This window comes from Perca flavescens, chromosome 5 (genome assembly GCF_004354835.1).
Source record: "Perca flavescens isolate YP-PL-M2 chromosome 5, PFLA_1.0, whole genome shotgun sequence".
NCBI classification, from domain to species: domain Eukaryota; kingdom Metazoa; phylum Chordata; class Actinopteri; order Perciformes; family Percidae; genus Perca; species Perca flavescens.
The window spans coordinates 9,915,660-9,941,220 of NC_041335.1; the positions used below are offsets into that span (position 1 = coordinate 9,915,660).

Genomic DNA, 25,561 nt, shown 5'->3' on the forward strand with positions numbered 1-25,561 from the left:
CACGTCCAGCTGATCTGATGTAGCATTTACCGTGTAGAATGGCCGCCATCTTAGACAGCAAGCTACAGCAACACCACTTGGAAAAATTACATAGTTACCAACGAAGTGATACAAAACGCGAAAGCCAGTGTCTTTTTCTTCCTCTCACATGCACAATCTTTATTTTATTTCCTTGTGTTACTGTTGCCATGATTTTATTGTGCAAAATAAACTGCTCAGCATCCCTGACTAAATAGACCAGCATCCGTTTCTATGGTCACCTTATCGCTGCACTGTAAAACTTCACTGTAAATTTACAGTAATATACTGGCAGCATGCCTGCTTATTTACAGTAAGCATACCATTTTTAAATTTTAAGATATACTGTAAATAGACAGTTTCTTACTGTATTATTTGAATTTAAAGTAATATACTGGCAGCAGGGTAATTCCCACCTTTTCCTGTATTTTCCCAAGATGCATTGATATGGCTCTGGGGACGTGGAACGTCACCTCTCTGTGGGGGAAGGAGCCGGAACTGGTGCGGGAGGTGGAGCGCTACCGGTTAGATCTGGTGGGGCTTACCTCTACGCACAGTCTCGGTTCTGGAACCATACTCCTGGATAGGGGTTGGACTCTTTTCTTCTCCGGAGTTGCCCAGGGTGTGAGGCGCCGGGCGGGTGTGGGGATACTCACAAGCCCCCGGCTGAGCGCCGCTACGTTGGAGTTTACCCCGGTGGACGAGAGGGTCGCCTCCCTACGCCTGCGGGTTGTGGGGGGGAAAACTCTGACTGTTGTTTGTGCATATGCACCAAACAAGAGTTCGGAGTATTCGGCCTTCTTGGAGACTTTGACTGGAGTCCTGCATGGGGCTCCAGTGGGGGACTCCATTGTTCTGCTGGGGGACTTCAGCGCGCATGTGGGCAATGATGGAGACACATGGAGAGGCGTGATTGGGAGGAACGGCCTCCCTGATCTAAACCAGAGTGGTTGTTTGTTGTTGGACTTCTGTGCTAGTCATGGATTGTCTATAACGAACACCATGTTCGAACATAGGGATGCTCATAAGTGTACGTAGTACCAGAGCATCCTAGGCCAAAGGTCAATGATCGATTTTATAATCGTTTCATCTGATCTGAGGCCATATGTTTTGGACACTCGGGTGAAGAGAGGGGCGGAGCTGTCAACTGATCACCATCTGGTGGTGAGTTGGGTCAGGGGGTGGGGGAAGACTCTGGACAGACCTGGTAAGCCCAAACGGGTAGTGCGGGTAAATTGGGAACGTCTGGAGGAGGCCCCTGTCCGACAGACTTTCAACTCACACCTCCGGCGGAGCTTTCGTGCATCCCTGTGGAGGCTGGGGGCATTGAACCCGAGTGGACAATGTTCAAAGTTTCCCTTGCTGAAGCTGCGACGAGGAGCTGTGGTCTTAGGGTCTTAGGTGCCTCAAGGGGCGGTAACCCACGAACACCGTGGTGGACACCGGTGGTCAGGGAAGCCGTCCGACTGAAGAAGGAGTCTTTCCGGGATATGTTATCCCAGAGGACTCCGGAGGCAGTTGCAGGGTACCGAAGGGCCCGAAGGGATGCAGCCTCTGCCGTGAAAGAGGCAAAGCAGCGGGTGTGGGAGAAGTTTGGAGAAGACATGGAGAAGTCCAGGTAGGTCCAGGTAGTCCAGGTAGGGAATGAGTCCTTTCCCCAAGTGAAGGAGTTCAAGTACCTTGGGGTTTTGTTCGCGAGTGTGGGGACAATGGAGCGGGAGATTGGTCGGAGAATCGGTGCAGCGGGTGCGATATTACATTCAATCTATCGCACCGTTGTGACGAAAAGAGAGCTGAGCCAGAAGGCAAAGCTCTCGATCTACCGGTCAGTTTTCATTCCTACCCTCACCTATGGCCATGACCGAAAGAACGAGATCCAGGGTACAAGTGGCCAAAATGGGTTTCCTCAGGAGGGTGGCTGGGGTCTCCCTTAGAGATAGGGTGAGAAGCTCAGTCATCCGTGAGGAGCTCGGAGTAGAGCCGCTGCTCCGTCGCGTCGAAAGGAGCCAGTTGAGGTGGTTCGGGCATCTGGTAAGGATGCCCCCTGGGCGCCTCCCTAGGGAGGTGTTCCAGGCACGTCCAGCTGGGAGGAGGCCTCGGGGAAGACCCAGGACTAGGTGGAGGGATTATATCTCCCACCTGGCCTGGGAACGCCTCGGGATCCCCCAGTCGGAGCTGGTTAATGTTGCTCGGGAAAGGGTAGTTTGGGGACCCCTGCTGGAGCTGCTCCCCCCGCGACCCGATACCGGATAAGCGGACGAAGATGGATGGATGGATGGCATTGGTATTAACAGTAAAGACCTGTAATCTGTAACATTTGCAGGTGTTGTAATACTTTCTCTACAGTATGATCCTGTATAACATTAAAACAGTAAGCTACTGTGATGTTGTAAATGTAAATTTACATCAAAAGGGTTCACAGTGTGCGTATGAAAGTGAAAGACGGGGCAGAAAAATGGAAGCGAGTCCGTTGTACACTTGCATAACGTTCACATTTATTTGGTTTCAAGCCCTAAAACATTTCTAAACATGCTTTTAACACGTAACGGATCACAGTCTTCACAGGTAGTTGAAGTAACAAGAGCAGACAAGAGATTTCTGAAGAGAAAAAAAACCCAACAACATTTCAATTGTCTGATGACGGTGTGTACAAATCGATTTCTTCCCTGATATGTCAAGATTCTTTGGCTTCACCCTCTAAACTCTTCTAATCCTGTAAACACATTCTCACTCCCGTCACGTAAAATACGGACCCTTGGTTAGGCGCCTTTGGCGGTTGTTATTGAACTCAACGGACGGGACAGCTGTGGCAGGATGCGGAAAAGATGCGATCTGGACCACACGGTTATGGTAGGGGCTTTTATTAATGTGCAGCAGCTAAACATTCCTGCTGCAACTTATTAACGTTTCTAATTCATGTGAAATATAACCGTGTGCTCCAGATCTTATCTTCCCAGGGTCCTAACGGTGTTACAGTGCTAGGGTTGGACACATATGTTGGATGTTGGTTTGCCTGTACTGGCTTTTTTTATTATAGAAGAACTGTGCAAAACCTGGCTAAACCTTGAAAATTCTACTTTCTTTACAGCCTAGATCTTATTTTCGCAAGTAGGCAAATAAGACAGGATGTCAGTTTAACCCCTGTGTTATCCTCGGGTCAAATTTCACTCATTTCCAAAGTTCATCAGAAATGTGGTTCTCTTTCAACCAAATTGCCCCCAAAAAATGGATGCATGGATGTATGTTGTATGGAAGCCATACAACATTCTTCCCAGGTAGAAATAATAACTTCCATTGAATTTTAGTTTTTTTATATGATTTTATAGCATTTGAAGAAAAAAAAAAGAAAAAATTAAATGGTGTTAAAAAACAATATCCTGACTAAACGCAATCTGGGATCCACTCAACATCCTCTGATCTTAACTAGTAGACCACATGTGTCAAACTCAAGACCCGCATATCAATTTAGGTTCACAATAGATTAAAAAAACTAGATGGGCCTTCAGGTGGGCCTTTGGTGACTTATTTTTTTTTTCCTCTATGTTTTTGTTCCTTTCTTTCAACATTTGTCGTCCCCCGGCGCTTTTGACACTTTTATCAATGTTTTTTCCATTCACGTTATCCTATAATGGCTAAGGACCTTTTTTTCCGACTTTTACAGGGCCAAACTGTAAGTGAGAAAGCTATATGAGACATGCAACAATACAGTCAACATATTTGACTTTTTCTCTTAAATAAAAGCATGTCTGTTAACTCTACATGTCTGGCCCTTGACGTGATTCTCATTTTACAGTCTGGCCCTTATTGAAATTGAGTTTGACACACCTGTATTAGACATAATAATACATCATTGCAGGGGATATAAAATTATGGATTTATGTTATTTAAATAAGGTTTATTGACCATGAATAAAAAACAAAAGTCTTGACAAAAGATTTGGAAAAAGCGGCAAAAACAAAATGACCCGGAAGGACAACAAGTTCATGGTCGACATGAAGACAACACAAGGGTTAAAAGATAAACTATATCCAAGATTTTCCCTGTTGTTGGGCTACACGGCGTTCCATATCAGTAACTAAAGGCCGGCAGCTTCTATCCAACAAGCCATATGAGTTCCACCCCAGCGATAACACCGCATCAGCCAATCTGTGGTCGCGTGTAACAGTGTCAGGGTCACGCAAGGGAGCGAAAAGCATGCACAAGGAGAGGTCAGACTGACCAAATTACGCTCTCTCAATTGATAATCAATCCCGAGCGTCCGATATGGATGGACCAAATGGGGAAAAAACACTGTCATATCACGATGTGGTGAATATAGTGTGCACAACAAACTGCCATTCACAAGATAACAAGACGCACTCTGAGAAGAAAAAAAAAAAAAAAAAACACAGGGGAAATAAAGCACTGCAGCGAGAATGCATCACGTGAATGCTTAATCAGTACGCTGACATTGTCAGTGACATTCTTTCATCGTTGGTGATGATGATGATAACAGGGCAAAAGTGAAGTAAAGACAAACATTTTTTTTTAAATAAATCAGACGCTAATTTAACATGAAACCAAGCCACAAACAAAAGCAGAGGAGGAGGAGGAGGAGGAGGAAAGAGGTTCCCTGAAAACGAGCGATCAAGAGTGTTAACAGTGTGTAACATGCTGTACAGCCGGAGGTCAGAGAAAAATAAAAAGCTGCCGACAGCAGGCAAGTCTGAGGTAGAGAGGGTTATGAGGCAACATGTTTTTTTTTATGCATTTAAAAAAAAAGATAATAAAAAAAACAACCCATGTATCAGTTAGAAATCTGAGAGGTCACTGAGTGAAGTAAAAGACAAAAAATAACAGAACATTGGTGCAATGAAACCAATAAATAAGACAAAAAAAAAAAAGAATTGAACGAAAGCAACACATTGACAAATAAAGAGGTAGTTTTAGTACAGACATTGCAAATGTCAGATCCCTTGTCTGCAAAAAAGAAAAAAAAAGAAAAAGAACACTTTCATCAGCACGCGTATCAAAATATGACAGGAAGTAGTAGGAAGTCAGAGCGGTGGCAGTAAGGTAGCCGTGGTTTTATTTTTATGTTGCTGGGCAGCGGCCAGTATCCATATCATTTTGCTGCTACATTAAAAAGGACAAATCCCCCCCCTCAGATCCTCTTCCACTGTCAGATCTCGGCAGTCTGTGATGTTCACAGCATTCCTGCAGTTACTTTGAGATGACACGACTTTGTCGACCACCCTGCTATTTCTCTTCTACGTGTGCTACAGCTGGAAGTATTCCCCCCCCTCCCAGACTCTTTCTGGACAGATAGGTGGGATTGTTAAACAGCAGTGCAAAACGGCAGCTCTAGAAAAATAAAAAAATAAGCCTTTGCTTCTATATTCTGACACTCAATACCTGATATTTATTTAGATGTGTTTTTTTGTGCAAAAACAAATCTACTATAAAACTAAATTGTAGCCGTTTGTCATTAGTGGTATTAAGGATTTTAGGAGGGGGGGAGGGGGGATTTTCCTTTTTAAAAGATACATCACATCACTCAGACTTCTGATACATAAAAGTACATATCCCTGAGATTGTGTGGTTTTAAGGGTCAGTTCACGAAAAAAAAAAAAAAAAAAAAAAACATTGTCTTACTTACCACCTGTTGTTCTATCCGGCTGTTCAGACAGTTGTGGTTTTATCTGCTTGGCTTTTAAAAAAAAAAAAAGAGGCTTTGGGTCTCTAAAAGGATTTGCCTCCATCCCATAGCAAACTAAATTCCAGTCAACCCTCCCTTGTTTTTGGGGGGGGGTAGTGGTGGCAGAAATCTCAGAGACAAATAGAAACCAAAACCTTACCACTAGAGGACAGTGAGAATATAAATGTATTTTTTTTTTTTTTTTTTTTTGGGGGTGAAATTGCCCTTTAACCTCAGATGCCTGTGTGATTTAGTGATGCACGTTTTACGAAACGGAGAGTCTCCACAAAAGCCATCTTAGCTGCTCTGAGAATCCTTGTGGTGGAAAACAAGTGTAATTTCATTCAGGCTTGGAACCACAGACGGCTCCAAAACATCACACTATCATTGTAAAATGATTCAAATAATACATAAAAAGGCTCCCAAGACAGACGTCAGTATTGTCCATATAAAACGTGGCTGACATCCCCCAAAGTAATACTAATTTTTTTTTTTTTTTTTTTTTTTTTTTTTTTTTTTAAATAAACCATGGTGGACAAGGGAATGAGTTAATTAAAATCATGTCCAAAAAAACTAAACAAAAAGTCAAGAATTAATTCAAAGTTGTCTTCACTCTCAAAAAAAAGAAAAAGAAAAAAAAAGACAATGTATACGTGAAAACCAACAACAACAAAAAAATTTCACATCATAACAACAAAAGGTACGTGAAAATGTATAGAAATCAAAAGATGAGAAGAGGCTAACTGAAACATTTGAAAAAAAGAACACCGCTGTTGTTAAGGCCGCGCGCACGGAGAGGTGGACGGAAACGGGGGACAGACGGCGCGACATTCACTCCGTCCCGTCCCCGATGGCGAGAGAAAAATCCACCCTGCGTGTCCCGTCTTCAAAACTACACCCACTTTCACTGAATGACTTTCGGGGGGGGGTGGGGAGAAAAAAAACAAACCACTTTCCTACAGAGGACCTACAATGTCCTGAAAACTACTTCTACTAATACCACAAGTACATCAGCGTGGTCACTGAGTTACTCCCGAATGCAACACATAACACTCACTTTACCCTGTTAAGATTCAGGCCGGCAGGGACCTGAGGGAGAGGAACACACTGGGTGAGGCAGTGGCCCGAGGTCAAAGGTCAAGCTCTCCGAAACCTCACCGTCGTGTGCAAAAAAAAAAAAAAAAAAAAAAAAAAAAGGAGTTGTTGCAAGGACTGCATGTCAAGTCGTTCGTACGACGGCGGAGGGAGAAAAAGAAAAAAGTAACTCGAGGAATCCAAGAAGACACTTCAAGCGGTTTTGAAATGATCATCTCATACTTCAAAAATAAAGACCATTTTCTATGGCTTTTTTCTATGACAGTGTGCACATCTGTCACAGAGGGTATGTATGCAAGCCGGAGGTAAGTCACTCAAATTCTCTAAACCTAGCGTGGATGCGTGCTCGATGGTGTTTTTTGCCCCCAACTGCTCCTTCCAGGCAGCGCTGCGACCGCTGCCTTCAAGGCACCTAACCCTAACCTTAACCCTAACCCTAACCATAACCATCACCATAACCAGTGCCTCCCAACGGTGCCTTCCAGGCAGCGCTGTCAGGAAGGCAAAAAACACTGATAAACTGGATGCGTTGAGACGTGGCCTGGATCAATCACACTGTATCCATCCTTTGAAATTATAACTTTAAAATAGCCATTACCCATTTGTTAGGCTTTTTTTGGCCAACCTTGTCCAGTTGAACCCTGAGGACCAGAACTAGAACCAAGTCTCAGGTCCACACTGTCTAGTGACCCCTTGGGTCTGAGAACTTACTGACTGACTGCTGCTGGTCTTGGGTCTGTGCAAACTTTTGATTGGACCTGACAAGACCTGAAAACAGTCTAAGTAAGTTCGTCTAAAACTGGCATGATCTGGCCAGTGGAACTTTTGAATGGACCGATTGGTTTTGTAATCCGGGGGTTTCCCCGACTGGTCTGATGCTGGATAAGCTAACCGAAGCTAGTTGTTGTCCGTTCTATTTTAGTTCTAGTAGTTAAGGTACCGTATACATTTTTATTTATTTTTTTCCAGACCCGTGAAGATGTCTCGCTGTTCAAAAACACCAAGCGTCATCTTTTCTGGCTTTTGGTTTTGCTCGGAATGAATTGAAAGAAAAAAAAAAAAAAAAGAACTGCAAGATTTGTTAAACCAAAAGTGTGTTGAAAGCAGGCTAAAGTGACATCTTTTTTTCTTCTAATTTATTCCGATGGTGATATAGTTCCTGGCACTGAAGGCAGCAGTGCCCAAAAAAAATTGAGCCATCTGACAAGAAGCAGAGGAAAAAAATTTCAAATAACTCATCACATCTGCTCTATGCATATATGTGTGTGCACAAGAGATGCATGCAAGAGGTGCATGTTTAGCAGCATTTAGAATGAAATCCGGCAACATACTCGTCTGTCCAGCAGAGGGTTCTCCCCTCATTGATTAATTTCCTATCCTGATCCTTCATGGATAAGAAATCTTTTTTTTTTTTTTGTGGAGCTATCAGCTCCCTACCCATCATTGGGTGTTTGAAAAAAAGCATTGCATAACACTTTGGTCGAAAAAGAAAAACAATAAAACGAACAGCGAACCTAGCTATCCCTTTCCCCTGCAATAAAGCCTTAGATCCCCGGTCTATGATTGTAGAAAATACCCGTATGCTCCATTTTCACCCCCCACCCTCCCCCCAATGAAGATCCCATAGATCCAACAACGGTCACCTTAACCCACGGAATGTTAAATTGACAAGACTGCCTCCCGTAAGCAGGATGTCTGAGAATCCATGCAGATAAAGTAGCTCCATTTTTGCTGAATACTTTTTGCATTTTCAGTGTAACAAAAACACCTTTTTTTTTCAACCTTTGATTCATGCAGCTCCTTTGAACATTCAGTGTCTGATTGAGGTGCCAAAACATCCAAAGGGATTTGGTTTTGGACTGGGCAACTCTTCATTTTAACAGACAGGGAAAAAAAAAAAAAAAAAAAAAAAAAAAAAAAAAGTACCCGAAAATAGCAACAACATTTTCCTGAGGTAGTCACATGTGTCTATTCGCCCGCCACCCCCCTCCACCCCCCTCCACCCCACCCCACCCCCGTCTGAATAAAATAAACTCTTTTAAAGTCTAGCTCTAACAATAGCAACACTGACACATTGAGCAAACTGGATACACACTTGTAAACTCCAAAGACCAATGCATCTACGAGCATTTGTTTTGTACAGAAGCATGTGCACAGTGTAAATCAGCATACATTCAGCTCTGTCGTGTAATAAATATATAAAGGAAAAAAAAAAGGTACAAAAAACAAACTAGCTGCTTGTCACATTCACAAGAGGGGAGACCAGTCCCTCGGGGGGTCGGTCTAGTTTCCGGAGGAGGTGGTCACGCAGGGCGACGGGCCGGTCCTGTAGCTGGTCAGGCTGGATTTGCAGGAGTGCAAGACTGCTTTGAACAAGAGTGGGAGCTGCTCCAAAGGGACATTCACAAGCTTCCCTGCAAATAAGGTAGGGTTAGTTTAATAATAATAATAATAATAATAATAATAATAATAATAATAACTTAACCCTCTGAGGCCTAAGAGCATTTTCACATATCTTCTTAAATTGACCTTTTTAAAAAAAAAAAAAAAAAAAAAAAAAAAAAAAAAAGGTATAACTGATCCCCATGTGTTACGTATCAAAATTCCCAGATCAAACTCAGCTTCCCGTATAGTGACGCCCACATTTTTTCCAGAGCAATGTGTGAAGAGATAATTTGGCGCTGGAGCTGAAACGTTGATTTCCGCTTTTTGAAATTCCTCAAATCTCTTTTGAGAACAAACTGTAAAGCGAGTCCACCCGAGTCTGTAGGTTCTACAGGATCAAAATAGTAAATAAATGTTAAATGAAGTTTTGTAATATTGCTCAACTCAACACTTCCTGCACATGTTTTGTCACATTAAAAGCCAATCAGGACAGGGAGTTTCATAGACCGAAACACACACAAAAAAAATAAATAAATAAAAAGGAATTCAAATGCATTAGTGAATGTGTCCTTTGAATATGTAAACTCAGAGTCATGGGTGCGACTCTATGGAAATGTTATACGGAATTTATCAAAGTAACAGGTAACCATGGAGGAAGTTTGGCATTGACATCAAACATCATGAACTGCAAATTAAAATGGGAGCAGATCAGAAAAATAGGGAGGCTCTGTTACTAAGTACTTCCAAAACAAATTATGTTAGAAATAAATAGCATCTCTAATCTAAAATTAAGGCCTTGCTCTCTCCGGTCATGGGCGGACTGCTGGAGCCAAATAGCCATTTCTTTGGCTATGTAATATTGCACAAAAGCCCCGATACAAAATGAATTGGTAAAAGAGGAATACCAAGGACAAATCCGTCGCAAAATGAACCTAGGGGTTAATAACACATGTGTACCGAGTCAACCGTCCTCTGGGATATGTTTTCATGCTAATCGAATGTGACCAGTTTTAGCGCAAACCGCTAATTAGCTTATAAAGCTAGTCGTCGGGGCACTGGTAAAGTAAAAAGAAATTGCTATTTCTATACTGCTAACAAGGCTCAAAATAGCACCACACTTCCATGGTAGCATCATGAGGGTCCCTACATGTAAACCGAAGCATTGAGAACTTGTTAAGTGTACAGACAGTTTATTAAAAAGATAGTTTAGAAAGACAGTAGCATTCACGTATACAGGCAGGCGCCATCTTGGGAAAACAGTCACGACCAGTCGAACGACGAACGCCGTGCAACCAGTAACATAGCCCAAAAACGTCGTTCGTCGTTCGACTGGTCGTGACTGTTTTCCCTAGATGGCGCCTAGCGTTATAAGCTAATTAGCGGTTTGCCCTAAAACTGGTCAGGTTCGATTAGCGTGAAAACAAATCCCAGAGAACGGTCAAACCCGGTACACGTGTTATTAACCCCTAGGTTCATTTTGCGCCGGATTTGTCCTTTAAGAACCATAGCATTCTTACTAGGGGTGGGGAAAAAAAAATAAAAAATTCAATACAGCATAGTATCGCAGTATTTTCCGTGGCAATACTGTATCGATACACAGACGTCAAGTATCGATCTTTTATTATATATGTGTTGGTCAGTCTGTCCGCTTGACAATCCCATTTTGCAGCAATACAATTGAAGTCATACGAACAAACAGAGAAATGTATCTTTTTAGATAAAACAGATGTCGACAAAGTTTCCTTTTGGGGACATCATTTGAAATTGGGAAAAGTTGGAAAAAAAGGTAATAAATTGTAGTATCGTGATGATATGGTATCGTGAGGCCTCTGGTGATTCCCACCCCTAATTCTTACTAGTATTTGAAAGATCTAACGGCAGCGATGTTCATGACACCATACAACAGACAAGAGTTACTACTGACCGCTGTAACATACGGTACTCCGAGGCCTTACCTGCGATGCAGCGGATCTCCGGGAGACACATCATGATCTCAGGGAAGCGTTTGGGCTGGTGCGGGTACTTATATTCAGCGTAGTCCTGACACACATACCAGTAGCGCTTGTTCAGCTGCTCCAGCTGGGAGATGTTGGACAATCCTCTGATATCTGCAGAGTTAGGAAACGAACGGAGAGAGTCACGTGGAGAATACTGTATTTGAGGGTTGGGGGGGGGGGGTGGTTAAGAAAAACTCGATCTCCCTAATGGCGGAGCTTGCAGCATTACCTTGGTTGAGGAAGTTGATGGCTTTCATACAGGCGTACTCCTCGTTGCTGATCTTCAACTGGTGAAACTTGCGGAACAGATATATCAACCTCTCCATCACCTCCATGCCGTCCTCGCTGAAGCTGAGGGAGTCAGACACAGACTTGTCAAATGACGCTGGGAAAATGAAGTGGTGGATAAGGTATACACTCACTGGCCACTTTATTAGGCACACTTGTTCAACGGTTACCTTGCACGGCAGCTGGATTACGGCAATATCGCACGTTTTTTAAAGCCGTTCTCCAAACAAAACAGAAGATGGACTCTTTAGCTTTAGCAGGTTTACGGTCCACATGTTCACATTAAAATCTACTGTCAAAAGACATTAAATCCCTCAAGCCCCATTATCTTAAAGCTTCTATGCTTCGACGAACAAGGCAAAAATTAGGGAGGGAATACGTCAGATCTACTGAAAGTGGTTTAACAAAACGTCTCACTAATCCCACAGCTTTTTGAAGAAAGATTCACAACGTGTAAATCCACTCATCAAAGCTCCGTTTCCTGTCTTTCTGGCTCTCACAGTCCCAATCTCTCTCGCAAACTTCAGTGCTGCCACTGTAAATCAGATGTCCAACCCTAAACTACAGGCAAATTGACCGAGGCAGCAGAACAGCACCGTATATTAGGAGAATCAGTGTCATGAGGTCAGATAATTCCAAACCCCCCACACATCCTTTTCTACCTAGCGTGGGACATGTGTGTATTTCATATGCCAGACGGTGCTAGCCACAGCTCTGTCCTGAGGAGGCCTCCCGTTCACGGACCACCACGCTGGCCCTCATCCAACAACAATATCTTCCCTGCTGCGATAAGGAAAAAATATCAAACTTTGGGAGATGCTCAGCTCACAGAGCGGAACGTCTCGCCATTCGAGAGGATTATCGTTGCAGTGGGGAACATTTAATTCCTGATATCCAACTTTCATCATAGTGAAATATTGAATTGGCAATGCTCCCAGAGGCTAAATCTAGCCTTTAATATCTTGTGTATATTAATGGTGTGATAGCCTCCACAAAAGAGACGTAGGAGTCTATATGAGTCACTGTAGGTGAGACCATTAACGCATATGAATGAGGGTCATTTCTTCAGTCTATGTAAATGTACTGTAGATGTGGGACATATTTATGTGGCTAGCTACCTCACTGTTGTGCTGATGTATTGTAGATCATGTTCGTCAGCTCACAAACATCTGGATGAAGGCATTATTAGTCTCTCATTGCCAGACCTTCCTCCACAGAGCTGCGGAGGAAGGTCTGGCTAGTCCACGCGGCATTCCGGGATGGGAGATGAACGTGCTCTGGTTTATTGGCATTTCGTTCAACCAATCACAATCGTCTTGGGCGGCACTAAGCGCCAGACGGAGCAACGTTGCCCCTGCCTTGGGAAGGAACTTGTTTTGGTGGAACATGTGTACGTTCAAAAGTTGTTTTAGTCGTGCAACAGAAAACTGCGATTGGACAGATAGTCTAGCTAGCTGCAGAGATCTGAGGAACAGTTAACCACAGTCCTCATGAATCCACCAGAGTTTAGAATGCCAACACAAAGAAAATGAAAGGTGAGGGACATCAGACGGAACCTCCGGCGGCAACGGAGCAATACAGTTAATGAAACGTCGTCGATATTGACTAAAGCATTATTAACCGTTTCGGTTTCTGGCCACTTAAAGGGGAGCACACCACCTAAATTATGAATCCCAACATGTTATTGCCATGGCCTTGGGGAGTTCCATCGATTGTTTTCTTCATTCACTCTGGTCAGGTCCCATATTCTCAGAACATTCCCCTGGGTGCTTACAGTGCCATCTGTAACATCTTTCCCAAAGCATTGTCTAAGCAGTTCCACATATTATACTATTTGGGAGTTGTATATGTTTTGGCTAATAATTTTGAAGCACGAACCATGGACTTTAGACTAATTCCCCCCTATCCTATCTCTCATTTAGGCCGTTGGGCAGGTGTGTGCCCAGCTTTGGGATCCAAGACCTCTCCATTCTCCTACGTTGCTGGACCGACCATGCTGGATTGGACTCCAGAATGGTGGCCCTGAGGTTGGTCCACAAAGTGTTGGACTAAGGGGATGTGTAGATTTTTTTGTCTGTTGATATTGTACCTGTGCTGGGTAAATCTGGTCAATAAAGAGTTCCCCGATTCCCCCACATATTGCTTGGAACATTGTGAGCATCTAATTAAATAAATAATATTTTTCTGATGTACAGTTGTATTATTTTGGGTTAAGAAAACCTCTTTTGAGCTTTGATTCTGTACCGTTTTGTACCTCCTGTAAAAATCCCCCTGTGCCCTAGTCCTCTGGGCCTGTAAAGGCCTGAGTTTGGCCTACCACTTACCATTGGAATAACATACAAGTATTTTGAAAAATGAGCGTAGACAGTGGAGCAAGCTGCAAAAACAATATTGGCTTATTATAAACTTATTATATTGCTATGACCAAGTTAGCTTACAGTTGCCCATTTACACACCCAGCAACATAGCAGATTTTTAGCTCTGCTATGGGCTCCAGATTCCCTGAAACATTCAGTTATTGCACTAAATTCAATCATGATAACTGCATGATATTATTGTTAAAAACATTATTATGACTATACTTTAACCCCTGTTTGTTTTGTTTCATGCAGGTGTTATGTTAAGTTCTGTATGTCACCCTGCTGCTCTTCGTCTATCCTTGTGCATTTTATCTTGGTTTCTTTCATTATATTTGTTGCTGTAAAGTAAAATTAAACAAAAAAAATATATACTTTGGTGCCTAAAAGCAAACAACAAGCAGATGCTGAAACGCTCCATTTAGTTGAGGTAATCAGCGACTCCTTTCACATTACAGTTCTTGTTTAAAGAAAATACTTATCGGCGCAGCATTAGGTGCAGTCTGCAATTCTAAAGAAAGATTGTTGATATTTGAACCCAACACCCAAACAAATACCTTCAGAGCCCGTGCCAGATTTTCCAGCCCTCTCACTCCCACTGCCTTTCTCTTTATACATCATAGCCTTTCCCCTGCCGTGTGCACGAGCACTAACGTATTATTGTTGTGTTTATTTCCCATTTACAGAGCCTGGGCTGTGCATGTGCAACACAAGGGGCCCCGTTGTAAGGATCTAAGTGCACGGCGGGAAGCGCCTGGCGCAGGTGCATTTAGGGCGTGGAAGAATCCACTGGTGGTGGACGGCGTGGATTGCTGGTTTAACGGCGGAAAAAAGGGCCCGTGCGCCAGGCGCATGGTGCAAAAGGGTTGTACTTAGAGTCTTCATTAATTCACAGGTGTCTTTTGGGTGTAACATGCAATAAACCAATCAGAGTGTCATCTCCCATTCCCTTTAAAAGCCAGGCGCGTTTGTACCTTGGCGCATTGCTATTATGATGGCGGATTTGCTGAGCAGGAAGGAGAGATTTTCAGGAGAAGAAACTGATCTGCTCGTGCGTGAAGTGCACGCAAGCAGATCATATATGGCACGAGCACTATGCCACCAAAACTCCATGAGGTCAAGCAGGCTTTAAAATAACAATGAAATGCTGCGTTATTGACTTTAGACCAGGTTTTTGTTGGTCAATGGCAAGATCGCTGCCCACTGCCTCAAAATAGCAAGACGCCAAGAAAGGTGAAGGTGCATTTGCTATTTTAATGACGCGGGCGCTGGACGGGAAATTGACAACTACGTCGCTCTTAAACGAGCAAAAACAAAAAACACAAGATGGGGCCCAAGATGTTCTTCCAGCGCGCATATAGAACAGACAGTCTTAAGAAGATATTCACTGAATTTGACAAAAAGTGTTTTGGATTAGAACTGAGACTTGTTCTCAACCTGGAGTTGAATGGGAGCAACAGTTTTTTTGAAACCGTTACAGTATTAAGCAAGAACAAGCCACAATGTAACGTTCAATTTACGTCCACTAAAAGTGCTTGTTTTGCAAGTGACATCTTCATATTATTATTCCTTTTTTGTTTAAGTTTTTAACATAATACATCCCCAAAATCGCTAACCCTAACTCCATTTAAATAAACAGTAATTTTACCATCATGAAACACACTTCATTTAAAGTCGACAGAAACAAAATAAAACTCAAATCAAATATTGACCAATGTCTATCTGTATAAGGATCCTTTCCATAATGTTTTCAGACACTTGGAATAATAATTTGCATTTGCCCTTTATGATTACATTGCAGCCCGGTACGCGGCTGCCGGTCACAACATTCTCACACAATACTGGACAGATTTCAGATATTTCTGTTCACAGTCACTTAAGACACCAATGCATGGGAAAATAGGGTCCAGAATAAAAAAAATGCTAAAATTCCCCAGTGAAGTCATACTTTAGCCTGTGTAATTTGCTGTATGGTTACAAACTAATTGTCGTGCTTAGGTCTTGTTAGGTCTGGCAATAAACTGGGAAATAAAACAACCAAAAGTAGCTCTATTCTACTGGGGCGGCCAGTAGCAGATTGGCAATCGGGAGAGTTGGGGCTCTTCCCGGTGGGCGGTAGTGTTTTGAGGCCGCGAGGGCCGGTCTGATAATAGTTTTACATTTCAAGTTCTTAGCAGCACCATCCGTGGCACGGGAGCGATCCCGGGAAATGAAATGTCGTCGATATAGAGACACATTTTTACTCTAACCGAACTCTGGGACCCCTCTTTCCTCTCCGAGAGCGTTCCACTCACCCCTGCAGCTCGTCGTCAGACGGCGTGTACTTGGCGGTGACGTCGGCCAGGTCTCCGAAGATCTGAGCGCTGTAGATGGTGAGGCAGGAGAGCAGGATCAGCTCCTGCCAGGTGGAGCTGAGCAGGCAGGTGTAGTCCTCTATGGAGAGCTCGCAGAAGAACGGCAGCTTCTTGATCCAGGAGATCTGGCGGAAGAGCAGCTCGTCCGCCAGGCGGCACAGCAGCGCAAACAGCTCCACCTGGGTCACTTTGTACCTGGGACACACAAAAAACCCTGTTTGAATAGGGAAGGGATACATGACCAAAATATTGGCTTGTTGTGTAAAACCAGATTTGCCGTGACCACTACCACGATGTCATTTGATTGATGATATATTGAATGCTAAAGTCACCATGCCAACGTTGTTACTCCACCACACTAATAGTACGTGTCCATATATGCGTTGTTTGCCACCAGTTTCTCTTCACTGACCACTGACAAGCCAAGAAAACAGGCTACACCCTCCTACAGACGCGATAGCTGCAGCTGATTGGACGAACGCCTCACGTGGGTCTGTCTGCTCCCGGATTTTAAAACCAACCAAAATGGTGGCTGTTTTGGAAAACAATCTCTTATTTTACGAAAATAGTACAACGAAACAAGTTTCTTTTGAGAGGCCGGCGATCCGTGCCAGCTAGAGCTGTAAGTTAGGCCCGACAAGGCCAGAGACCGACAGAATTTGGCCCGAGCCCGACAAGTGCATTTTGATTGACAGCTTTTCAAAAGCCTGAACCCGTTTACAGCCTGACTAACGTAGGCTATACAGTCCCTCCAGAAAAACATGATTATGCGATCGCATAATTCAATGCATAATCAGCCAAAGTCCCCATATTTATGCGGGGACCGCACTTTCGTTGCAAAAAAAGTCATATCTGAAGAAAGTTGAAAAATGTTCACACAAGAGCAGCCATTTTCCCCTGTTGCCATGGGAACGTTATGAAGTGATGTGAACATCATCGAAAAGCAGGGTGTTGGGGGAAATCACTTTTTTTTTTTCTCTTTTTCATCAGACTGCAATTTTTGCAAGTTCCCGCAATTTCATTGCATAAAATTGCATAAATATCCCGCATATTCCATCGCATTTTTTAAGAAAACGTGCCGCATTATCAAGGATTTTTGCCCACAACAATTACAAAAAAAAGCATTTCTCTGGAAGGACTGGCCATAGGCCACTTGGAAGTTGGAACAAAGAAATAAAATAAGTCCTCCAGAGGCCAGCCTCCGTTTCACCTCCTCAGCATCCATTTTCGCGCTAATCCAAAACGCATCACCTGACCGCTCTTTTACCGCGCAACCCGGAGCGCAAGCCCGAGCCCGTGTAAAATGAGAGAGATTAAGACCAAACCCGAAAGATCTTCAGCTCTGGTGCTGGCCGCTCCTCATTTACACAAAGTTGTCTGGATTCAACTTTATGCAAATGAGGAGCGGGCGACTCGACGCCTATCTTCTTCAGTCTCCCGTGACGCTACCAGAATGCATTGCACGGCTGCTCCCGTAGCAATAAATGGGAAGCGTTGAAATGACGCTGACAATGGACACACACCTTAACACTTGAAATTACACCTGCCTGATAATCGGACTATCCCTAGTTAGAATATGTAGTTAGTTGTGTATGGATGGACTCACCCGTCTTCTATGAGCATAGGGGTTGCCAGGGGGGCCAGGTCTTCAGCAGCCACCAGCTGCAGTACCAGTGGGTGGGACTGTGGGTAGAGGCTGCGGGGCTGTGGGGCCAGCAGGCCGGACTGGGCCGCGTAGCTGAACAGGTGAGGCAGGAGCTGGTAGTGTGTGGACATGGAGGTGTTGATGTATTGGTCCCTGAGGGCCGCCGTGTAGCCGTTCATTTCCACAGAGCGGCTGGAAGCACACAAAAGGTCAAAGGTTACACACACTTGGCCATACTTGTTTATATTAAAAAGGAATAATGGGACATTTTGGGAAACACACTCGGGTACCATCTTTCCCAGAGTCAGATAAGAAGATGTTTTATCTGTGTCCAGGACAGAGTAAGGCTAGTGTAGTTTGAGCGGTGGAAAAAGTATTCAGATCCTTTACTTAAATACATAAAGTAGTAATACTTCACTGTCAAAATACTCTCTTAAAAGTAAAAGTCGTGCCATTGAAAATGTTAAGTAAAAGTATGTAAGTATCGTCAGGAAAATGTACTAAAAAGGTACTCAATGCAGAATTCCTCCCATTTTAGAAACGGGAAAGGATCCAACCAGTTGTGAGTTTAATGGTCTAATCATTTGCAGCTGGACTTGTAGGCCGTTAAATTGTTGGCTAGTTTCATTTATAATAAAACCTCAGATTTTATAAACTACATGTGTTCTGTGTGCCGAAATCTTAATGTGTAAAGTAACAAGTAACTAAAGCTGTCAGATGAATGTAGTGGAGTAAAAAATACAATATTTCTCTCTGAAATGTTGCGCAGTAGAAGTAGAAAGAAAAGACTCTAGTACCTCAACATTTGTACTTAAGTAAAGTACTTGAGTAAATGTACTCAGTTACAGTACATTCCACCACTGTATGTAACCTAACAGATACAAAACACTAGACTCAGAATAAAATGGCCTTCCAAAATAAAAGCATGTGATAAAAGTAGCAAAACACTGACATCTCGTGCAATTATTTTTTTTTAAAGGGTCAGCTCACCCCAAGTCACTCAAACACATATTGTTCTCGCATATCCCTAGCGGTAGGTTTGGAGATATCTGTCTATGAGATTTCTGCCTCCACACCAATGCAATGGAAGAGGAACATTTTTTTTTTTTTTTTTTTTTTTTTTTTTTTTTTTTTAAATTGTGGTGCTTAAGGAATTGAAAAATGAAACCTAACTGCAACTTTTGTTCCACTACCAGAACTATAGAAAGTCCCCAGAACACCTTGCAAACCGTAGTTCCACTTGACTAACTAAGTGTAAAGGATCCAACCAGTTGCGTGTTTAATGGTTTAATCATTTCAGCTGGACTTGTAGGCCGTTATATTGTTGGCTAGTTTCATTTATATTAAAACCTCAGATTTTATAAACTATGTGTGTTTTGTGTGCCGAAATCTTAATGTGTAAAGTAACTGAAGCTGTCAGATGATTATTCCCCTACCCCCTACACGTTACGTTAACCTATATCCTATATACTATATACCTTCCCATTTACACAAACTTTATCCTCTCAACTTTTTGCACATTCATCAACATTTTTGCACATCTTCTTCCAAACCATTAAACCTTCTTTTCTTTTTGTTAAAACAGTTATACTGTACATATTTGTTTATTTATGCTACCGTTTCTTTTAGATGTACTGTTTATTTCCTTTTAATGTGTTTTATGTATGCACCATCCACCAAGGCAAATCCCTTATAGGTGCTATTTGCTTGGCAATAAATCCTTTTCTGAATCAGATTCTGGGTCCAGTGTTTGTGCTAAGCTACTGTAGGCTAAACCCATCCCAGAGCTATACATCTCTGTACTTAACATCCAGACTGTTCCTTTAAACTTCCTAACCTGTGACCTTATGGTGGAGCTCCACTCTCTTTGCCATTACAAATCTTAGCATACAGTATTTGTTTAAGAAACTGTAGACAAAACTTTGCAGTTAAGTTCATTTTGTACCTGCATACTAATGCCTACTGCACTGCGCAGGCATTCGGTTGGTGTTGTTCATTTCTGCTCGCATTTCATTTGATAAAACAAGTATTCCTCTGAATAGCTATCCTGTGGTGATAAACCTTATGTTTATACGTAACGAGACTAAAATAAATACAGCCAGGCGAGCAGCTAGACAATATTTGTCCTTGGCGAGTGCAGATAGACATTGTGCTCATCTGCACAGCAAGAATTGCAGATAGCGCAGCGAGTTCTTTGTGTTCGCCATCATCAGCCGAGCCTGAGGAGATGGGCATATTCAGAATTTTTTTGCGGCTGATGAATACCTTTTAACTAAAAGTCTGGTTAAGATGGGAACGAGGTGTTAAGACTGTCAGGGCCGGCTCATTATCTCAACGGTGAGGCGAGTGCCTGGTGCTGCGGCGGCTGTGTGGATGAGGCGAGTGACTCACTTGGATGACAGGGTGGAGGCGGGCGACGGCTGGTTGCCCTCCGAGGCTCCGTTGCTCGGAGAGCTGTGGTCACTGTCGCCGTTGGTGCCCCAGGTGTGCTCCGGGGCATCTTCCTTGAACTCCTGGCCCGACATGATCCGCTCTATCTCCTCCTCAGTGATCTATAACACACACACACACACACACACACACACACACACACACACACACACACACACACACACACACACACACACATTATTACATTACATTGTATTACATACACTAGCACCACACTGTTTTTCACTCAAATGTTGAAGAGCAAGGACGCACAATCATATTGCGTGTGTGTGTGTGTGTGTGTGCTTGCATGTGTGTATGTGCGTGTTACATGTTCAATGTTCCGACACGGAAGTGTGTGTGTGCTTGCATGTGTGTATGTGTGTTACATGTTCGATGTTCGGACACGGCTGTGTGTGTGTGTGCGTGTGCGCACGCACGCATATGTGTATGAGTGTGTTTGATTGGCTGATACACACACAACCACAAATAAAGGAATCCTTTGCCGCTCTGCGAAGAAGAAAAACAAAAAAAACACGGACAAAAGCTGTTTTGAAAGGCATCAGCATGCCAGTTAAATGTGTGCGTCTTGTATCCGTGGCTCAGGGGTTCAATTCAGCGAGTCAGCGAGTGTCACAAAAACAACATTTCTGGCGAGTATTGAACAGGAAGGCGGTACGTTACCTGAACAGGCCCGATGCTTTTGTTCCTCCCTCCTGGCATGCCATCCTCCCTGATTGCTGCGTGACAAAAAAGAAATTAAAAAATTAAAAAAAGGAAATCTACATGTGGTCCACAAGCAGAACATGATTAAGGATAAGTATCAGAGCACCACCCGGTGGCTGAAACTAATTACACTCCACATCCTTTATTTTCCTCGTGGGGATTTGTTTTTTTTTCAAAACAGAACTTTTTCTTGTTTCTGTTGGCAGGCAAAGATGTTTTTTTAATTATTTTTTTCCCCTGTTTCCTGGGAACAGTTTGCTAAAAGTTAAGGGAAATCATTTCACGTGTCAACACAAGTTTAATCACAGTATTTAGAGGATGAATCATATCAAATGAGGCTATCAGGCTGAAGGAGAACTGCAGGCTCATTTACGATTATCGCCCACTGGGAGGCAGCGTTGCACTTAACTAACCGGAGTGAGCTGTCTCTAGTGTTCCCTTGGGTTAGGCCAAACAAAGTCCCGTGGTTAGGGTGCAGGTGGCTTCCTTCCAGGAAGTTAGCAGCAGATAAATCCCTCTTGGCATGTGCCACGTTTTTTGGGTTTTCATAACTAAAAATATTTGCTGATTTAGCTTAGTTTTAAGTTTAGGGGTTACTGAACAGAATGATGTAAATCCAGGGGTGTCAAACTTATTGAAGTTCATGGGCCACATCCCCCCAATTTGAACTCAAGTGGGCCAGATCAGTAAACAACTCCAAAGAGATCAGAAACTTTATCGTGATCAGACCTTTTTTCACATGTCGTAGTAGGAAAAGCACAATTAATGATGGCTGCATTCCACTTAGGATAGGTCCTGGTATTAAACCATTAATGATGGCTGCGTTCCACTTAGGAGAGGCCCCAGTATTGTGCATGCTGACTCACTGAAATAGCTTACTGGGACACTTGATGGAACTGAGCCATCGTCAAGGTTATCAATTTCAACTGTGCTTTTCCTACTATGACAAGTCCAAATGTCTGCTGTGAAAAAGGTCCTACCAACATAGGTTATACTTATATCTGTATTAATACTATTTAAGTAGGTTTGTACGTTTCTATTCGCCACTTGTCTATGCCTGTGTACATTCTTTCCTTTGTATTATTATTTTATTTATTTTTGAATAGTTGTTCTTGGGTTCTATCCTATTTATTATTTCTTGTATATTCTGTATGTGTGCTGTGTGTCTTATATTTTGCTGCTGTAGCGCTGGAAATTCCCAATTTGGGATCAATAAAGTCTATCTAATCCAATCCAATGTGATTGCCTTTTTCCAGTGTGGCCCTGATGGCTGCAATAGTTTTTAGGTTGCTACAACATATTAAGATTGTACTACTTATTCAGGTCATTTCATTATATTTAAAATCATATTTATAGTGTTTTTATGAGAAGAGAGGGCCATGGCAAAACACATTTCATTATCTCTGTACTTTGTCATTTTAAATGCACATGACAACTAGAGATTGTCCGATACCATTTTTTGCTTCCCGATACCGATTCCGATACCTGAACTTGCGTATCTTGCGTTAAACTCTTTGTGAAACATGAACAAACGCAAACAAGGAATGCCACAGAACTTTCTTTTATAGTTATAATGGAAAAAGAACAGAAATAAAACTACTTTAACGTAGATTGTCTTTAGGACTTTATTATGCGGTATCGGATCGGTGCATAAACTCCAGTACTTCCCGATACCGATACCAGCGTTTTATGATGGTTATCGGACCATCTCTAATGACAATAAACTTGAAACATGAAACTTAGTGAAGTTGAGGTTTGACACCTGTGAAAAATGGAAACAATGTCCCTGTGATGTGTCCACGCGTTACCTTTGCGGTTCATCCCCATTTGCAGACACTTGAGCAGGCGGCAGTACTGGCAGCGGTTGCGCTGCTTGCGCGACATCTCGCAGTTCTTGTCGCGGCTGCAGCGGTACACGCGCTTGTTGCAGATGCTGCGCTTGAAGAAGCCCTTGCAGCCCTCGCAGGAGATGATGCCATAGTGCAGGCCCGTGGCGCGATCTCCACAGATAAGGCAAGTTCGCTGGTCCGCTGGATCATCTGTTAAAGGGACAGAACAGAAAAAGGAAAAAGGGAGGCATTTAGAACTAGGGCTGAACTCACATTTATCAACATGGGCACAGTGTCCAACATGTAAATGTGCCAGATTTAGCCACGCGGGCCAATATTTCATTTGCAGGCCCTAGCAGGTTGATGGCTTAAAAAAATAGATACGCTACAAACAAGACAACGCATATACATAAAACGAGAACACATATAAGTATAATGACACAACCCAAAAAGTTACACACTACAGCTTTATTAGCAGCATCTACATAGTGCACTTTATATGATCATGTTAGATAAAGTAATAAAAAAATTAATGAAATATCCACTGTAAATAAGATGAAAAAGACTTTAATCCCGAAGGAATTTTGTCTTGGACAAACTAACAATATCTGCTGTACACAATCTGTGATATGCAACATTATTCCAGCACTTGAACCCTAAAATAAAAAAAGGAGGAATGAAATATGTTCAACCAAATGTTACACCAAACAGGTCAACTAAACATTGCACAATCGCCAGCCTTCGCGATGAGCTGATCGCTTTCTTTCAAATCTCGATTCCGATTTGAAAACGATTAATCTATTTAGAACCACTTCCACCCACCTCTTAATACTACAGAAAAACAAGAAAAAAAAGTAGGTGCAAGAACCTCGCTGGAGGCACAAGTTTTTAATTGAGACCATGGGGGCGTTGGGGCTTAAGCACTAGCCAGGCTCTGGCTAATCCAAAAGGATTCTTAAGCCCTATAACTCTTATTTTGTGAAAGTGGAAGGTGTAACAGGCAGCGGGACAGGCAGCGGAGACGTCTCGAGGATGTTTTATTCAGCAGCTCTGATGAGAGGAGGCAGCGAGAGCTAAAAACAACACGGCTGATTTGTTTACAGTCTCTCCTTTCTCTTCTTCTGACAACGGCAGTATCACATGAAACGGCCTCTTCCTGCTGAAGAGCTTTGAGCCACAGCACTCTGTCTGAAATGTTGTACGTCAGTCAACTCAAATCGGTGACTGACAATTTGTTGAGTTTTAATATCAGTTTATCCATCTAACTCCTCAAGCAGCGGTTCTCAAACGTATCACTCAAAAGGTCCGCGTCGGAATTGGTTGTTTTTTTTTTAAGTTCAGGGGTCCGGAACGAGTGGCGAAAACAAAAACAGTTAATCAATCAACTAACTTGTAACTTTTAACCCTCCTGTTGTCCTCGGGTCCAATCTGACTTATTTTCAAAAAGCTGCTATATCAGAAATGTGGCTTTCTTTCAACCAAATTGTCAAAAGAAATAACGTGGATGGTTCGGTACAGCGCTCTTCACAAGTCAAATAAATGATCACTTCACTACTTCCATTGGATTTGGGTGTTTTATTCACTGTTATAGCATATGAAGAAAAGAATTGATAAGAGAACGGTGGAAAAAAAGTCAGGGGGGAAAAAACTAAACGTCAAAAGTGCAGAAAAAAAAGTAAATAAATCAACAAAGACATCGGGAAAAAGTGACAAAAAAACTTTAGGAAAAGTGACAAAACGAAAAAGGTTAAAAAAAGTGGTAAAAAAAAACAAAACAGGGTGAACACTGGGAACCAGTGACAAAAGTGTCTCACAGTTTGAATTTTAAATCTGAAGTTGCATGGTTGACGGGAAGACAACACGAGGGTTAAGCAACACACATTCAAGTTGAGTACTCAGTTCTCCGGGTCAACCTTAGTACCGTTACCTGGAATTCTGTGATTTTCGGTAGCCTATAATTTCTCTTTTATAACAAAAAAAAAAGTCCAAACCTATTTATGTTTATAGGGGGAGGGAGATCATCTACAGTCTGTTACACTGCTATTCAACTTCAATGTATTGATCAATAGAAAATGTATTTAAAAGTAGAAAACGTTACAATTACAACATAGTTTACCGATTTACATGTGAAAAATATGTTGGCTCTATACACGCTAAAATAGCTTTTTTAAATGGAGTCTGGTGGGTTTAGCGCTAGCGACTTCAGACCTGTTTCTGGTTAAACAGAAAGGTCTCAAAGAGGTTTTAAAGGTCTATCTCTGTATGGATCCTTTCCATAATGTTGGCAGACACTTAGAATATTAATCTGAGCCTTCGCCATCTCGCTTAATGCTGGACCAATGTCAAAGATTGTTGTTCCCATCAGTCACTTGGACACAAAAACAGGGAAATAGGCTGGAAAAAACGGTAGTTACCCTTTAAGTATCAAGTCACTCAACTCGTGATTCAATACTCAATTTCAATACCTAAGAAGTAAATCTCATCAGCGTCAGTGAGCCAATAACCATGCAGCATTCTTCTACCAAGATCTAATAATGTCTGATTGGCTGTCAAATGTCACACGTCGTAGAGACACGCAGGAAAAACTCTACGTTACAAAGAGACGGCCTCACGTAGTAGGAGCTGAAACATAAATAAAAAGATTTGTGCCGTAATGTTGCAATTATTTGTTGTTTAATAATATTGATATTTAACAAAAAAAAAAAAAAAAAAAGAAGTATTGTTTAGGAACCGGTATCGAAGTCTCAGTCTTGGTATCGC

General features: G+C 42.5%; 1 protein-coding gene across 1 annotated transcript in view; it reads right to left on the bottom strand.

The window, feature by feature from the left end:
- Positions 1 to 9,073: 9,073 nt before the first annotated feature.
- The window catches only part of nr6a1a (nuclear receptor subfamily 6, group A, member 1a), a 117,577-nt gene continuing 101,089 nt past the window's right edge, over positions 9,074 to 25,561 (bottom strand). Inside the window, exons 4-11 of the mRNA XM_028577767.1 lie at positions 22,781 to 23,011; positions 20,931 to 20,986; positions 20,208 to 20,368; positions 17,778 to 18,008; positions 16,112 to 16,366; positions 11,402 to 11,523; positions 11,131 to 11,283; positions 9,074 to 9,204 (exon numbers count right to left, since the gene is read on the bottom strand). Coding sequence (XP_028433568.1) covers positions 9,074 to 9,204; positions 11,131 to 11,283; positions 11,402 to 11,523; positions 16,112 to 16,366; positions 17,778 to 18,008; positions 20,208 to 20,368; positions 20,931 to 20,986; positions 22,781 to 23,011 — 1,340 coding nt within the window. The remainder of the gene's footprint in view (positions 9,205 to 11,130; positions 11,284 to 11,401; positions 11,524 to 16,111; positions 16,367 to 17,777; positions 18,009 to 20,207; positions 20,369 to 20,930; positions 20,987 to 22,780; positions 23,012 to 25,561) is intronic.